The 18005-nt window shown below is 44.5% G+C and overlaps 1 protein-coding gene across 1 annotated transcript in view; it reads right to left on the bottom strand.

Annotated features, from left to right (window-relative positions):
* Positions 1 to 9459: 9459 nt before the first annotated feature.
* Positions 9460 to 18005, bottom strand: part of LOC8027994 (phospholipid scramblase 1) — a 28575-nt gene continuing 20029 nt past the window's right edge. Inside the window, exons 5-7 of the mRNA XM_029973091.3 lie at positions 16397 to 16561; positions 11276 to 11437; positions 9460 to 9741 (exon numbers count right to left, since the gene is read on the bottom strand). Of these exons, the coding sequence (XP_029828951.3) occupies positions 9679 to 9741; positions 11276 to 11437; positions 16397 to 16561 (390 nt within the window). The 3' untranslated portion in view covers positions 9460 to 9678. The remainder of the gene's footprint in view (positions 9742 to 11275; positions 11438 to 16396; positions 16562 to 18005) is intronic.

Consider the following 18005-nt stretch of genomic DNA (forward strand, 5'->3'; position numbering starts at 1 on the left):
ACCCAGTGTTTACTTTCTAGTTCGCTTGAAAATAAACATTCAGTTGTTAGTCAGCGCTGTGTTTCTGCACTTCTTCTACTCGTCCTTCGTCGGTTTTTCCTGCGCTGTTCCCTCCTATTAAGGTACACAGTTGGTAAATGACGTTTTAGCAAATGAACTCCCGCCCTGACTTTTCATCGAAATACGGTTTAGCGAATTTGGCCTCCGCGAAGCGGCGTGTACGGGTTGGGCTAAGATGGTTACAATGAGCCGCCGCAGAGGTCACCACAAAGCGGCGTCAACGGGACGTCATTCGCTAAAACGTCGATTCGATGAAATAACGGTTGTTCGCTGAAAGACCATTCGCTGATGTGATATGAACCCCTTAAATGCATACTTTAGGCTATTACTCGACGCTTAATCCAAGTAAAAAAAAGGAAAAAATCACAAGCTTGTTTTTAAATAATTGGGGTGAAAGTAGCCAAGCGGCATCACAAATGGTTGAAACCTTGAAGTTTGTTTAGTGTTCCAACACCACGTACTCACTTGCCAAGTGAAAGTTTAAAAAGAAAACTTAAGTATCGCCATGTCAAAGGTACAAAATCGAAAGACGAAAAAGAAACGAAAACGAAGCAGCTTATGGCTTCCAGCAAACGCTACAGGGTCATTCTATGCCAAAAAAGACGCGGCAATTTTTTTTTTTTTTTTTCACATTAGGGATATGTACGAAACAATTTGTATGGATAAAAATCGAAAGACGCCATTCTGAGTCCAAATAGGAGCTCCTGAAATAAGAAACTTATGATATCTTTATTTTTTTTTTGTCAAGTTGGTTTTGGGTGTTAGCTGCAATACTTTTTTTTTTTCGTTGTTCTCTTAAAACTAATATTTGAATTGCTTGTATTAAATTTCCAAAGCCTTGCTTTTTTGCGTTTTAATTAAATGACAAATATTCAGTTTATGCCGAAAAGGTCGTATAGAGAGCCAGAAAAAGCAATGTGGGCAGTTTCGAGATAGCCAAAAGTCTCTCCGGCCTTGCGTTGTGGCACCCGTCTCGTAGGCGACACTCGCCGGTGCTCGCCAGCAAGACGTTAACGGTGTGAGACGCCGCCGTAATGTCTTCAACGCTCTCCTGACAACACTTCTTATTCAGTTCAAGTAGACGTTATCCTGACTTCCGTGCATCTGTATCTCCTCTACCTTAAGTTATGACACTGGAGTTCTAATTTCACTCTATTTCTGCCCACGTAACTACGACGAACGCAGGCTTGCATCGCCTGCTTCCCGAGTTTGGAAATCCATACTGCGGGTCGACCTCGTCTGTCCTATGGTCAGATATAAAAACAATTCAGACCGGATAGCTGTTCACCGATGCGAAATGATAAGGGCGATGTCGATTTCCCATTGAACTTAAACGCATTTTGATAGAACAAGCACGTTACCAAAGGCAGCCTAACGCTGGAACTAACATTCCACTCTTCGCGGCGGACGCCTCACACCCTTGAGGCTCTGCACAGGTGCAGCTTGTTAGACTCTGGAAGAATATACTGGAGACCAGCGGAACATGTCTCGAATTTTAAAATCACTAAAGTCGGTGAAGGTGAAAGTTACACGGGCTCCGTCTTCGCCATCTAAATGTCAGGCACGGCGGACATTAAATGAATAACCGTCATGGTAAGTCGGTTTGTTAACAAAAATGTTGATTACCTTTTTAAATACAGGTCTAATGGCTCGTGTTTGAATTGCTGCATTGACACCAACTGCCTATCAGAGGCTTAACCAATTTCAAGAATTTGCGAAAAGGTAGTATTTTTTATTTTGATATTCAGTTTTCGTGTTTTTTCTCCCTTTTTCAATATTGCGTGCAAAACGATTGCCGCAAGCCCTGCCCACAATGACAATTAGCAGAATGACGTAGTCGTTTCCACGATGTCGTCATGATCTCTGCAGCCCGTTCTTGGTGAATGCGCTGACAAACTTCAATGCATCTTAGTTCTATCAAAATACATTTAAGCTTAATTCGGAAACGACATCAGGGTGATCATTTCGCGTCGGTGAAGAGCTATCCTCTACGAATTGTTTTTATATTTGGACGTACGACGGACGAGGTCGACGCGCACTATGCACTCCTGTGGGCCTCCTGCGTTGCCCAGGGGGTGCTGCGAAAAGGGACTTGTTAGGCCTTGTTTTGGGCAGTAGAAACCTTAGCGTCTCAAACTGTCATGCATGCAGAAGCGTGCCTGCTCTGGTGCAGTGCGCGAGATCACGATAAAAATACAAAGAAACAACAAAATTCGAACGCCGTGAAAGCTAAGACGCCAAGAGCGTGAGCCAACAACTGCCGTTTCACGCGTTGCAAAGTAGACATGACAATGAGAAAAAAGATGAAAGCGTCGCGACACAGGTGTTTGGACGTCACCACCAGAGATAAGAGACGTGTACCCTAGCGGTGGTGTCATGAATTTGGCACTTTCAATGGACCTTTTTCCAAATACCGACGGCACCAGGCGGTGGCTGCACGAACTAAAAATCGAGGAAGTGACCTACCTGCGCTACCAATCGATAATGGGAGCTACGCTACCACTTGCTCCGCACTCTGAGCTGTGTCGCGTGCCCAACGCGACTTCAAAGAGGGAAATCCGTAGCGTCCGCCCAAACGTCGTGTTTTTCTTTCCGTTCACTTTCTTTGTCTGTATAACACAATTATATATATGCTGCAATTACGTGTTCTACTCGTCGATCTACAGCCTCATTCCGAATTTCCTCGATTTTTCGTTCCGACTTCCACCGCTTGGCATCGGGCGCTCGCGCGTGCGCAGAACGCTTCTCGGAAAAGGTCCATTGTTTTGCGGCGTTGAGTATGGCCAATTTCTGGCGTCCAAAGGTGTTTTTTCGTTCTTCAGCACCAGACAGAATTGAAAAATCTCAACCAACGTGCCATAAATAGTGCGAGGCTCAATCAGGTGAGCTTGTACTACCCAAAATGAGGGCGCTACAGTTTGTTCAAAGCTTCAGCGCAGGAGGCCTATACACTCAGAACGCACACGATGCAAGCCGGCGTTCGTCGTCAGTTACGGCACAAGTACGGTGATATTAATTAAGAAGCCACTATCATTACGTAAGGTAAAGAAAATACGAATACTTGGATGTCAAGATAACGTCCACTTCAACTGAATAAAAAGTGTTTTCAGGAGAACGTTGAAAACTTCGCGGCGGCGTCTCACACCGTTGACGCCTCGCTGTCAAACGCCGCCGTGCGTTGCCTACGAGGCGGGCGACTGTAGGCAAGGCCGGAGACTCCTAAAAATATTTTCTCAGCAACAACCAAACTAACTTTTCTAATTTTTCTTTAAATATTGAACAGATGAGGTGAACTGAACCTTTGACTATTTCGAAACGTACGGGCACCGCTGCCCATATTGCTTTTTCCGACTCTCACTATGACCGTTCCTTTTTAAACTGGAGATCTCGTCATATAATTAAAACCCAACACAACAAGGCTTTGAATATTTAATACAAGTAATTCAAATTTTATATTTAAGAGAACAAAGAACAGGAGTATTTTAGCTAACACCCAACTCTAAGTTGAGTATAAAATAAAGAAATATCATAGCCTCTTCTTTCTGAAGCTTCTATTTTGGTTCAGATGTGGCGTCTTTCAATGTTTCTATTTTAGTTCAAAATTATTAAGTAATTAGGCGCCCACCTAAAGTTGTGTGCTGCACAACCGTTTTTTCACAGTGTTTTCTTTAACTACATGGCTTTTATGGAAAAATCTAGAAATTTAGAGCATAATATCAACAAAAATTAAATTTATCTTTAAAAAGTTACAGTCGCCGGCCATATGAGCACCCCCGACCGAACGCCGACCGGAGCAGCGAAAATCCCGCAAGCGGCGCGTCGAGCGTTGCCGCCTTCTGGGAGCCGGGCTCTTGGGAGTAAACCATTCCCATATCAAAGGGGTGGACGCAGGAAGTTTAATAGCATTCCGCGTTTTGGAACGTGAATCTGAAGCACGGCCGATGACAATCCCGCTTGCGGTTGTAGGTAAACGCAGACGGCTTATCTAAATTCTTCACTGCATAATATCTTTGACGTGTTAAATGCTACTTTTTTTTATTTGCAAAATCGGTTAGTCATTTTAAATATTTCCTATTCGAAGAGTAATCCTATGCAGAAGCCCTTTCTTACAATCTTTCTTAAACCTCGACTAGACAATGACAAGCGATTTTGAAATAATTTATTTAATCTATAAGGATATGCTATAGATATAAAAAGAAAAAAAGATTTGTGTCGAAGCAGAGTAAAGACTCGGGTTTTTATGAACGCGTTTCATCGAGGACACTGTACTGTTCTGCGCTCAGTAGCGTGTTACTTCGTCAAGGGTAATCCTCTACACGATGACTTTGCAGAAGGTTTCCTGGACGGCCACTTCTCGCTTGCCGAGGGATCATTATTGTCATGCCTAATATCATATCAAACAAAGGGTTTTTGCATTTGTCAGCATCGACTGAACACTGCCGCTTTATTTACGCCTAAATCAAGCTTCAGTTTATCAGCAGCTATAATATCATCTCTGAACACTTGGGGCCAACACCCGAAGGCGGCAATTCTAATCGGCCATGCTTTTGTGATTCACACTTCTATACTTCGTCTCATCCTACGATGGACTAAAGGCCAAAGCTACAGGCCTCCGGGTCCAATCACGTTCCACGCTAAACTATGAAGTGCTTAACATTGATTAAGGATGAACGAATAATGCCCCTAATCAAAATGCGCCGCATCATTTCTATAGCTTCGACACTGCGAAGAGCCTGTATGTCGCGGCTTTCTTTGCAATGTAAAATTGATGAGTCACTCAGTAACGTTCATCGCAGCGAAATACCAGGCGATTTCCAAGTGGCTCGTGATTGGATCTGGTGATTCGTAGCTTTTGCCTTTAGTCCATCGTAAGGTGAGACGAAGTATAAAGGCTGAATCGCGATAAAAGCAATGCGTCCACCCCTTTGATAACGGAATGGTTTGGTCCCAATAGCCCGGTTCCCAAAACGCGGAAACGTTCGACGCGCCGCGTGCGGGATGTTTGCTGCTCCGGTCGGCTTTCGGCCGGGGGAGCTCATATGGCCGGCGACTGTACTTCTTCGAGTTCAGAAAATTCTTTATCCAAATTAAATATTTCGTACATATCTATAGACATGAAACTATTGCCGGGTCTCTTTCAGCATGAAAACCAAACATGCAGTGTACGATCTTCGGTCAAAATCTCAGTGTTCAATTGGCCTTGGAAATCAAAATTAGCAAACCGCCTAACCTGGGCCTTCGAGCTGACCAGCTCAGCGCGGGATCTGGCCGCGTCTTGGCGTCACACTCAATCTGTGCTAGGCTTGCCTCAACAGGTTTGGACCCAACTTCTGAGCATTGAATGCTTCGAGTTCGCCTTTGTATCCGGACTTGCTTCCGCATCTGAAAATGTATCTCGACTTGCTTCTGCATCTTCTGGCCCAGCCTTCTCCGACGACTGCTCATCTTTCATGCGTCCCATCTCACGCCAGTTATACTTGTACGACCACTAAGCCCACGTACCTTGAAGCGCGCTCTTCTACCTCATTTGAGCTGCACGGCTTGGACACTTTCCTCCGTGGTCCTCTTGCAGAAACAACGGACTTTTCAATCGGTTTTTTCTTTCAGTCGGAGTTTTCTTTCTTTCGGTATTCTTCAAACCACCATCTTGTTGCCGGGATTCAGCAGCACCATTGGCTGGAAGCCACAGCCCCAATTCATTGGTTGTGTCTTCAACGCTCGGTATCTCATAATTTCTCACCGTTTCTGGAGCGCAGACTAAACTTCCGTAAGGATTCAAAGCCTCCCCGAGTAAGGTATAATCCCTGGCAGACGCCTCTTTGCCTGAACTCAGGGTTCGGGAGGGTGTTATTATCGCCTCATCCTTAAAGTACTCATCTGTGTAGCGCTCTTCGAACGATGCGCACATCGCATCTTGAGCTGTCGTGACTATGGCTACCAAAAGCCCTATGATCTCTTGCAGGCTGTGAGACTCAGCCTGAAGAAGGGACAGTCTTGCGGCTGTCACTTTTTTACACTTCTGTATTTCTAAAGAATCTCCGACACGTCCATTGTCTGTCTCTTGCGGTAACATCTCCCATTCTTAAAATTGCAGCCTCCACATATGCTTTACGTACGAAAGGTGACCTTCTAACATTTCTTAAGCGACACCTCGTCAAACCCCAATGACTCCCTAAGTTTCGCCACCCTGGTGAAGGGGGCGGAACATTATACCCTTTCCGAAATTCAGTGTCATCTGGTGACTCAAATAACAGCTTAACTTTGATCATACTAATGCAGGCATTTCATCGGGCATCACCCCTTTCGCACGTCAACGGCTGGTGACGTGCGAAAGGGATCTCATAGTTATTTCTCCGTCTCATAGCCATTTGTCAGTTTATATCAGTCTTGATAATGTCAACGAAAAAAATGGCCAGTACAAAGCCCCGACTTATAAACCCCTTAGTAAACTTCCTGCCATCAAGGGGCTTTCGAGCTATATTATGACTATAATAATTTGGTCGTGGGTACAAAATAAACGCTGACCCAGCAGTATCTAATTCGAGCATCACTTTGCACTACGTTTCAAATAAACCAGGTCTCGTACCCTCCGCTTTAAAATACCTTCAACGTCAGTTTCAATGGTGTAAACGTGCACGGTTTCAAACTGGTAGGCGCTTTCTAAGAGTTGTTGCCTCCCTGCTTTGCCTAGCACGGCGTAGTGTGCGTATCCGTTTATTCTGCCAATAAATCACTTATCACGTTCATTCAGTAATGAGCCACCAGTCATTAGTATTGCACAGAGGTTATACACTCATAAGTTGATAGCGATCAAAGAATCAAGACTAGATTTTGGAAAGGGCCTGTTCCGCTCTTTAATGAAGGATCGGAATCATAATAACGATGTTAAATAAACACATGCCAGACCCCACTAAAATTCAGCAATACGCATTATAAAAGAAAATATTTATAACAGTTAAGAGAAATAAGCGTCTAATATTTACATGGAAAGGTCCAAAAGACCACTGGCGGTGGTCGCTTTGCACTGAACGTCAGAAATGAAAGTCCTGCCAAGATTGTTTAGGTCTTTGGAACCCTGGGTTGCCTCTTCTTATAGGGGTGGAGACGTTGTGGAATTCTTTTCTCCACCAAGAACGGTGGAGGCCCTTGCGGAAAATGCGGCACGCAATTAAGAAGTTCGGTCTTCGCCATGAATGGAGGTTCCGTTGGCCCGCAACTTGCACACCATTCTTGGCTCGGACCGTTTGTTTGAGCGCCCACTCCTCGCTGCCGGCCGCAAGCTGTCCTCCGCAGACTGCCTTCTCCGCATGAGCTCGTTCTTTTTTGTGCACCTTGCGCGATCTCTCGGTGTGTCCTTTCTGTTTTCGTACGTATCTATATCTTTATAAGTTTATGTATGAAAAGGCCCTCTCCAGCAAGTCAGGGTGAGAACGTCGCTCCTTCTCCCTGGGAAAGACATAGGGGTTAGAACAGGCGCGGGAGCTAACTGTCTATCCTGAGATAAGGGAACTTGGTGCACTCCCTCCAAAAGGAAGAGGAAGTTACTGCTCCTGGAGGTTTGGGGCCCGAAGAGCCCCAAACCTCGCTTTTTAAGGCGCCTGAGCGCCACGTCGGCAAATGTTCCTTTTGAAGCAAAGGGCAACCGTTCCTATGCTTTCTGATAAGTAATATTTTTTTGCTTTCAATTACAAAATATAATTTGCTTTCCTTCTAATGTGAGAGGCACGTGAGTGTTCAAAATAAGTCTCGGATGTCTCCCAGTTACACATTCGATCCACACTTGGCGCAGATCTCAGAGCCTCGGTAACTCCTAGATCCGCGCCCGAACAGTTGGCACCGCAGGCAGCGTCGTTACATCCGAACACACGGTCCGATCCGGAAGTTTAGGTAGACCGCGTCAGCAAATGTAGGAAGTGTGTTGAGCTCCAAAATGATTATCACATGCATTTTCGGTATCTCTTTGCCATCCCGCCTAAGTGTGATGAGTTTTTCCTCAGCCGCGCCAGACGAGCGAGGCTTCCTAGAATGCTTTGCTGGCTGTAGTAAAAGTCGTTATCCTCAAAGTGGACTCCGTGCTCAATGTTCAGAGCGCGATGTGATCAGTGGTTATTGTCGGGCGAGTGGAGGCTGAATTTGAAAATACATGAAAGCGCTCAAAGAAAAAGACAAAATAAGAACTACTCTAGTATACAAAGGTACTCAGTTCTCCTCCTTTTGTTCTTGTCCTTGGGAGCTACCATATATTCTCCGACGTGGCGTTACTGAAGTCGGGAGATCAACATGGTTCATTCACAGGAGTCCGTAACTCTGCTTCGGTGTTACCTTCGACGAGAAGGTGGAGTTTCTGGCATTATAGTTGAAACCAAATCGATGTTTAAACAAATTGGCCACTCCAGAAAGCAACAGTTTAGGAGTAGGTTTCTGCTCATCTTCAGAGTGAACTACTAAGAATTTCGGAAATGATCTCGATTCTGCGACTTTTTTGATGGTTCATGAATCAGGATAGGGACTATCAGAGGGCCGTTGTGACTCAGGCTTAGAAGCAAGAGGGAGAATCATAAGAAAGCGTAGAGTGATCGGAATCTGCGGTGCCAAGAAAGGTAGTCATCTTTCTGAAACACTATAGCCGAATTTGCTTCAATGCATGACTTCCGTCATTTCAGTTTGGTTACGTTAAAAGTAAAATCATCGCCTAATAATTACATTATTTTCTAACCCGAGCCCAGTCCTCCGAAGCACTCGCTCCGACGCTTCAAAGTTGCTCCAGAATGCAATTATTGTCGTTCCCAAACTCTTACGTCCTACCCAAGCTGTTTTTTTTTATTCTTGCACGCTTTGTGAGCATCTAAAGCAGGGGTGGCCAAACCGCGGCTCGTGAGCCGCATGCGGCTCTTTGCTGGTCCAAGTGCGGCTCGCGCATCCCTAGTAAGGGAACACCTCCCCCCCCCCCCCCCCTCTTTCGCCCCTTTCCGCGTTTCCCCAGAAAAAAAGAAAAGAAAAGAAAGGATTTAGTTTGGCACCTTGTACTCCCATACGTACAGTCGTACAGCCTTGTGCACCCATACGTACAGTCAGACTTTGAACAAAAAACGAAAGTTATGTTTGCCCCCCCGCACGGCTCTTAGAAGTTCCGTGGTTTTGTTTGCGGCTCTTAGGCTAGGCCAGCCTGGCCACCCCTGATCTAAAGCAATGCACGAACTTTCGTTAGTTCCCAAAATCCGACTCATAACACTTCATAGAAAGTAAAAAAGAACCTAGGTATACGTCAATGTGCTGAAACCTATGCCAGTATTCTAGAAATTTCCCAATCCTACCCTCTACAAATCTCTGTGGAAGATATGTGCATTTGTTTCTTTTTAATAGATTAAGATTTTATAAAAGCTTGGTGATAACTGACCATCATCTTCAAAACATTTTTATTTTGTTGTAAGATTCATGTTACTTACCGTTATTACAAACATTAAAAATAAAAACAAAAATAGTGTTTGTGTATTTTATCGTTCAATAATTATGTTGGCACTGTTTTTGTGACTTTCATTGGCATTCCGTGACATATGTTGCATCATCGTTTTGGGACGAAAATGACTGAGCCGTTGTATCGACCGTGGCTGTCGCTATTCAACACATTCCAAACAAGGCGTCTGAGTCGCGGTTGCCTTGTTTTTCGAAGAACATGAAGTCCTGCAAAAGAAAGAAAGAGAGAAAACATGCCTAAAATGCACAAGCTTCTACGCCATTCCTTTCTTTGGGTTAGCACGCCCGACCAGTCACATATTCGTTGCACTGGCGCACATATTGTGGCACCACAATCAACGAAAATTTAATGCAATCTGTTTTTATGTCCAACATTACACTCATTATACGCAGTATACACACTGCATTCATCCACACCCATTAAATCTTTTACACCATTCATGCAAATACAACCGCAAAGCAGACACAACCAAGACCGGGTTATCAAATTGACGAAGTCAGTAAATCCAAAGAGACAACGCATTCATTGGATATATTGAAGGGGGTGCGAAGAATCACAGTGTTTATAAAAGGAGAAAAAAATTTCAGTGATGTCTGCTTTTGCTGCCATGTTATTTTCTACAGACTAACAGGTTAATTTAATACTAGGCCTATATTTTCAAAACCTGCAGCACGAAATTTCGAAACTGACAGCGCGGCTCTAAATCGTCCTAAATTTCAGTCTAATTCACACAATTCCTATACCTCCGCCACATGGCAACGTTAATTTAATTTTTAGCGCATGTCATTTCCATTATGTATGACGTTAAGCTTGGTCTCTCTCACAAGTAATCTTTTAGTGTCATTTAACTTAAAGGTTAATTCACTATAGTAACCAATTTGAGTACCGTACTACGAAAAACGAAAGGAATTTCAGGGCTGTTATCGTCCTAAATAATATTAAAATATGATAGCACACGGTTTGCACTGGGGATGGTAGTTATTAGCTCTGTTTTGTTAACAGTTGACGCCTGTTGGCGTCAAATTTGGAGCAACATTATGTATGTGGAATCAAGACTGTCATCAAAACATGGGATTGAAACCTCATAGGAACAAGGACGGCACTTTCTTCTTCTCATTTTAATATACAAAAGTAACTACTGTAAACAACATAATTTTTGCAAGGACCTAATTTTCGCGAATTTCGCGAATCATCTACAATTCGCGACAAACAGGTTCCGCGAACAATTACGCTAAAATATAAACACATTGGAATCTACATGAAGATCCCACCGCGTCGCGAAAATTAGAACCAGCGAATTATTCCAAAACTTCAGCTTTGACCTAAAATGCGAAATATTGAGCTCCCCAAAATTAAGTCGTTTACTATATGAAGTTCTTTGATAAAACACGTACTTAGGATATCACATAATCAAATATATTTAGTAGCGCATGTGTAACGCATGTAAATATCAACAAGTCGTCTGCTTTTTTATTAATTTTACGTGCTATTCTCTTCTGCGTCTCTGTCGTGCAGATTACTCAGTTAATTATAAAGAAACTGCGAATGAGTTTTGCCGAACTAGGCTGGTAGCGAATGTAATTTTCAAATAATTGCATCAAATTTTCTCGTTTAAAAGCGAACAACTTAGATTCAGGACGAATGGCTTTCAACGCATATGACAATAATTTTGCTGTTTGGCCGGAGCCCTACGTTTATGGTTCCCCTGAACGTTGGCGTAGCAGCGAAGTGGTGACTTACAATGAGGAAGGCGGCCCCGACCAGGACGCCTTTGATGTTGACGTCCAGATCCATTGGAAAGGACACCCCGAAGTTGTCGGCGTCCGTGAAGGCCTCTTTCAGAAGACCTGACCACTGTTTGGTGATTTTCCCAACTTGATGAAGTCCGTCTTTAGAGAGCACCTGGAAAATGTAGCAGTGGCCACTTTGCTCAACAAGAGAAAATTTCGTTTATATGTGAACTTGAAAGCATTCAATATTTGCACTGGCTTCGGTTACTAGCAAGTGCGTACCTACCCCGTCGAATCAACGCCCAACAAATGCAGTTTTTCGTTGTTTTTTTTTTAACGTGAGGATCAACTAATACCCCTTTCAGACGGTAAAATTTAATGTAACTTAAATTTAATGAAATTATCTGATCGGCCAATCAAAGAGCGCGAAGCACGTAGTAAGGATCGAGAGCTGATTCGCCAATCACCTAATGGCATTAATTAAATGAAATAATAGCAACTTAATGAAATGATAATATTGACGTGAATGAAGCGACATGAATGACGTAATTAAAATGAAATTATGAAAACTTTATAAAATGACATGAAATTCTGGTGTGCGGCAGGGGTAATAAATCGTTCATCAAAATATCGTTATCGTCCGCGCCGGATGCTAGCGCACAAGTATGACTTGATAATTTGAAATTTAATTACCTAATGTTTACAAGTTATTTCTGTACATTATTTTTAAGGTGCGCATTTCTATCAGTGATTTTTGGACCGCCGTCAAAATGAACCACAGTGGTTACATTATGCTCACGTGGAAGCGAGAAGTGTTTGCTTCGATGAACACTTGTCGAGCTCGAAGATTTCAGTGAAGTACTACAATCGCAGTATGAGCGTACACTTCAAGAACGTCTGTATAAAGAAAGGTGTAGATATATTAAAGGGAGCACCCAAGTGCTTCCTGTAGAAGCTTCTTTTTAATGGGTTATTATTTGTTGGACTGCCAATAAATGTTTCGTCGGATTTTAAATAAAAACGAACAGCTCTAGACTGCAAGACGTCCTTGTAAACTCACAGCACACGGTCACTAGTTTCTCTTGGGGGGACATGGGCACTGTTTTCTCCTGAAGGGGGGGGGGGGGGGGGGAGTATTCTCGAATCCTCATTACCACCAATATTTGACCAGTGAAGATAGTTAATTGCTCGGAGATTTCGAATGCCACAAACACTGCTCTTTTTAGACGCGTTCTGCATTATATTGTGAAAAAAAACAAATTAAACTGTTTGGACGTAGGAGACGTAATACGGTAATTGTATCATTGACGATAAAGAGGCAGTCGACCGGATCGTGTGCAGAGCAACAAGAACATAGTTTAATGAACGTCGGCAGTATTTATCAGATAGCGCCGGGCGCACTGCATTGACTAGTGCCTTGTCATGCGGGGCGCTGTACATGATAAGCCCGATACAGTAATTACTGTTTGAAAACGACGTCCCACGGCACCCCCTGGTGTCTGCTTCGAGGCTCAAAAAGAAGAGCACGTCACGATCTTTGAATAACATAAGAGAAAGAGTACAGGCGAGCTGATTAAAGGACATAGTTGAAAATTAGTGTAATGTTGGGTTTTTTAGGATGCACATAACCCGAAGATTGAGTTATCACCATAAATAGACATCTCAGAATTAACTTAAGTTTTCCTTTAAGTAATTACCGTGTATATAGGCCTATGATGAAAAACCACCGAGGAAACAAACGTGTGAGGAGAGATAAAATAAAGTGCGTGCGATGGCGCTTTACAAATAAAATCTTTACATAACGGGGGCTAGTGGATGCATTGTTAGTCACAAGTCACCCAATGGGCATATCATTCGCCCTGTGGGAATCACCCAATAGGCATATCATTCGCCCTGTGGGAATCACCCAATAGGCATATCATTCGCCCTGTGGGAATGGGGGGGGGGGGGCAAGGGGATTTCTGATCACCATGCGTGTCCGTAAACCTTCGTTTCTTATTGTTGTCAGGTATCCAACATAAAAAAAGCTGCTGGCTCTAGAGGGTTTCACTTTCAAATGTTGACAAAACCTCGCTTCTAGACTGGGTTTCAGAATATGAGCCTAAGGGCCGCATCACATATGGAGCAATTTTGCCAAAAGACGTGACTGCGGCGCCGTCAGGCGTCAGCACTGTCAGCGCTGGAAAGGGGCGATGGTGAAGACGCCTAAGTTCGCACAAAAACTTTGCGTAATACTGCGTCATTTGAAAAGGCCGTCAGTCGCGATTTGTCCGTGTAGCCATTTATGCTGTACTTTCGTTTGTTACAGTGGGCTTTAAGATAAATTGTATTTTTGCGCAAGTCGGGGAAGACAACGCGGCCACTTACAAGTTGTCCTTTAAGATCAGCTGCTGACGGAACTCAAAAAATAGACTGGGATATTCTTTCAAACCCCGCCTTTATGGCTACTGCTTTCTGTTCAGCTTCCGGAACTGAGCACAAACTGCATTCGAATTCATCCTTTCTTGTAGTCATAGGCAATATTCCTTGACTGGAAGATAATTCCTCATGTAACAGATGAAAGTTGCAACGCACTTCTGTATGTAGATAAAAATACCTGGAGAAGGGGAACAAGTGCGACAAATGACAAACATAAATCTCTGAACACAGCTCGATGACTGGTGCACGGCCGAAACAATCCACCTGGCTCTGGTGTTGAATCAGGGACCTCTCCACTTTCAGTGGAGCTCTCTACCAACTGAGTTAACCAGGAGTTAGACGCCAGGAGAGCAAACGGGTTTTATCGGCTGCCACCAGTCTAACACCGACAAGGGTGACCGGCCTGCATTTTAAAATTAAAATAATAATGTCGTTAGCTCACGCACTATAGCCGGTGACAGGTCAAGAACGAAGTGGGAGCTCCTTCCAACCCTTTCCACTTCAGCGGAGCGAACGGTGGAGATGAGGTCGCCTCCTCTCCAGCGTTCGCGCTACTAAAGTGGAAAGAGGTGGGCGGTGCTTCCGCTTCGTTCTTGACCTGCCACCGTGTGGAAGTCTGTGTTTGTCCTTTGTCCCACTTGTTCCCTTTTTCCAGAGACTATTATCGTCATTCTTGTCCAGCTCGCTTGCATCTTTGGATTATTTGCATTAACATCATAACCTTATAATGCAGGCCGTTGACCCTTGTTGGTGTTAGTCTGGTGGCAGCTGATACAACCCATTTGCTCTACTGACGTCTAACTCCTGGTTAGCTCAGTTGGCAGAGCGCTCCACTGGAAAGGGAAAGGTCTCTTGTTCGACACCAGGATCAGGCGGATTTTTTTCGGTCGCGCAACGTCCCCTAGCTGTATTTGGAGATTCCTGTTTGTCCTTTGTCTTACTTGTTCCCACTCTCTGAAAATTCTTATCGGGATTCTTGTCCAACTCGCTTGCACTTTTGCATTAATGGCATTATCATCGTACTTTTGTAGTTCTGTGTTTCCTGTCTGCAAGGTGCTCTGGAAAGTGTTGTCAGCGGCAAGACGACCTTTTTTGAACGCTGGTTGCAAATTTTGTTTTTAGTTTCACAGCCAAATCATTGGTATGTTTAAAAATGAAAACAAGCGGTTTGTCGTCGATTTCGTCTTCAGCTTGAACGTTTTGCAAACCAATTATCCGCTGAACTTTTTACAATTTCAGACTAACGCAAGAGTTTATTTCTCAATTTCCCCATAGCGCGTTCCTGCTTCCGAGAACAAACTTTTAGCAAAGGCAATGACTGCTAACTTCCTCCGAATTTGTCGCTGTCAGATCATTGCACCAAGTCTGAAAGGAGAAGTGTCTGCGCTGACAACCGTATACGCTTCATGCGGTCGTACACTATGAATACAGGACGAGGCAATACCCCTTTTTTCCACTTGTCAAATATTCATTGTTGTGGAGAAATAAACCCCCGCTTTTTCTACAGCAAAAAAACAAGTTGGCGAAAAATGTCAACAGGGTTTTTCACAAAGTAGTAAGGTATGCCGCTACCTCCAGTATTCTTTGCAACTGGCCTTTGTATCTCAGGCTTTCCATCTTCACAATGGCTTTAGTCTTGCTTTTATCGAGTTTAATGCCGTCGTGGTCCAGCAGATAACGTAGAAATAAGGCTGCTGGATGTTAAATGGGCCCCTGGTTTTGTTAAGCGTCAGCGTAGCCTTGGTCACTCGTTATAGCACAATACGAAGCCTCGTGTTGTATTCTTCTCCAGTAGCACCATATGAGGATATCGTTCATATGACTTACTACTTTGAAACTTTCTTGCAAGAGCACACGCAGATGCCTTTGGATGCCTTTGGATGTCTGCTAAACCGGACGCACGATGTTAAATGGTAGTCCAGCGGAGAAAAAACTTCCGAACGGTACAATGAAAGTATTTTCTTAATGCCTTCGTTGAGTGAAATTTGGCAAAATCCTGAATTGGCATCTTGCTTTGAAAATACCCTCAAGCTGTGAAGCAGCCAGAGTGCGTGCTCGACGGAAGGAATTCAATGGAACTCTATCAGAACGCGAAAATTGAAATTAGTGATCTCATCGCATATTGTGATCTTGAATCCAAGAGGTAGTTTTTGTGCAAAATAATATGTTGAAAACAAGCTTAATGACGTTCTCTAGTAAATCAAACAGTATCCGTGCTCTATGCTACGAGGAGGCTTAGCAGGCAAGTCGCAGAAAACGCCCGCTTCCACAATGACAGCGCCCACGAGCACATCCCTCCATGTAATCTTTTTGACCAGCAGTGCACCAATATGCCAAAGCTTATTTGGAGCACGGCAGAAAAGGGCTCCGGTTAACACACAAGCAGGTTTTTTTCGCCGGTCGCGATCCTGGCGGTGTCCCAGCAGCGGTGCTGGATGTGGCAGACGCCCGTTCTGCTGCAGGTCGCTCTCCAGTGTGACAGACCACGGAAGCTTCGGCAGCCGGGAGTAGGGACGTTGCAAAGAAAGCAATCGTACTTTTTGCCAGAACTTCTAGCACCTACCGCCAGGATCGGGGTATCCGACAGCGCGACACGCCGACTTCTGTGACGCCATTTGTTGCCACTTCGCGGCCACTTTTTGATGTACGGGCAGGATAACGCAAGTAAACGCGACAGTCCAAGACGCGTTCCAGGCACACCGTATTTGCTTACTTGGAAAACGACGTCGGAACAACAGCGCCACCGGCACGCGGGGCCCTCGATCCTGAGCACAGTTTCGTGGGCCGCGTTCTCGACCCTGAACTTGGGGTAGAGGATGCTCCACTCCTGGACCAGGTAGCCGATGGGAGATCCCGGGGGCGCCATCACCTCCATCGTCTGAGAAGAGAAGGACAACGGGACTTGCCATCAAAGCCCGACATCGAGCACATGTGCCAAGAGATTGAGAAAGAGGAGGAGACGTCAGAACGCCGAGCTCTGATTGAAATGATTAGTGGGTAGACCTGAAGCTAGCTGGCTTTGTCTCGACTGCACTCAACGAACACGTTCGAATGCGAGAGCCAAGCGCCGGACGCCGGTGTTCCGCGTTCTAGCGCGGCCCACGAGTATGAACCATTCCACCAAGTGCTCCCAGAGCGGCGCCATTTTGATACATCCTTGCATTTACACGAAACTGCCGGACTAAAAAAGGGAAAGGGCACGCGCTCAATCCCGATAGCAGACGACAAACCGGCTATTCTCCATTTTTTGGGCAGTACCCATGGGCTGTACCGAACATCTAACGCCCGCTCGCTGCTGCCGCCGTGAAGTGGTTCGCGTCTCTAGTACATAGGACTACTCCAGGAGCAGTCTACTGTGCTCCATTATCTTATTTTAGTAAACAATCAGCTGGCGTACCCCCGTACGGTTACTGCAATAGCAATGGCGTTCACCGGCAGTACTATCCTCAACCGCTGCGTCTATTGCGTCAGCGGAAAATAGAATCCTGATTGTACAGTTCTGAGTTTAAAAAAAAACAAAAAAACTTCAAATGTTTTTGTTTTTTTTGCACCATGAAATTTTTTTTTTTAACTCCAGAGCCAGAAGCATTAGATCCGAAGCGCTTTTCCTTACGTGTTCCAAGCTACGTGTAACAGAATTTTGTTAGCCAAGCAAGCGCCGTCACGTCGAGGTTAGCTGCTTTACTTATACGAATAAGTATACCTAGGTTAGATGTTTATGCTTATACATTGGTTAGCTGCTTTTACTTTGCCTATACACAACCTTGCACAAACACCGCTGCCAGCGCACTTATTAGTCTTTTTCCAAGTACCACCTACGCGTAAACATACCAAGAAGTTATTTTGTTTACAAATAGGCCCCTCCAAGCATCTTCAATAATATGAGCTTTATAAGGTCTTTATATCTAAGGATAGCATAAACGTTAAAGAACACAGGTTGGCCATCTTAGTGGACTGACCAAGCTCAAACAAGACAGCAGAGACGCAAATACCGGCATTCCAGGGCAGACATTTTTAGGGAGTTGTTGGAAACTCTCTGTATTACTGAGAGCTTCCAACTGCTCGATCGTTGTCACGTGGTTTGTAGGCCGCGTTTGCAACACGAGCTGCGAAAAGGTGACCAGAGCGTTGATCGTCTGCAAATGCCTACGCCTTTCCGACTGCTTTCCTCTTCACCACGCGACAATGCAGCGCATGCGCATTTGCGATCAATCTCTGCAGGAGGCAACGTTACTAGAACGCTCAGTTGGGAAACTCGCCGTCGAAACCTGGGCCGCTGGCGTCCACCGAGACCGAGCTAAATACGACAACAGCGCCACTCT

This window comes from Ixodes scapularis, unplaced genomic scaffold, assembly GCF_016920785.2.
Source record: "Ixodes scapularis isolate PalLabHiFi unplaced genomic scaffold, ASM1692078v2 PGA_scaffold5__190_contigs__length_132052651, whole genome shotgun sequence".
Taxonomy (NCBI): Eukaryota; Metazoa; Arthropoda; class Arachnida; order Ixodida; family Ixodidae; genus Ixodes; species Ixodes scapularis.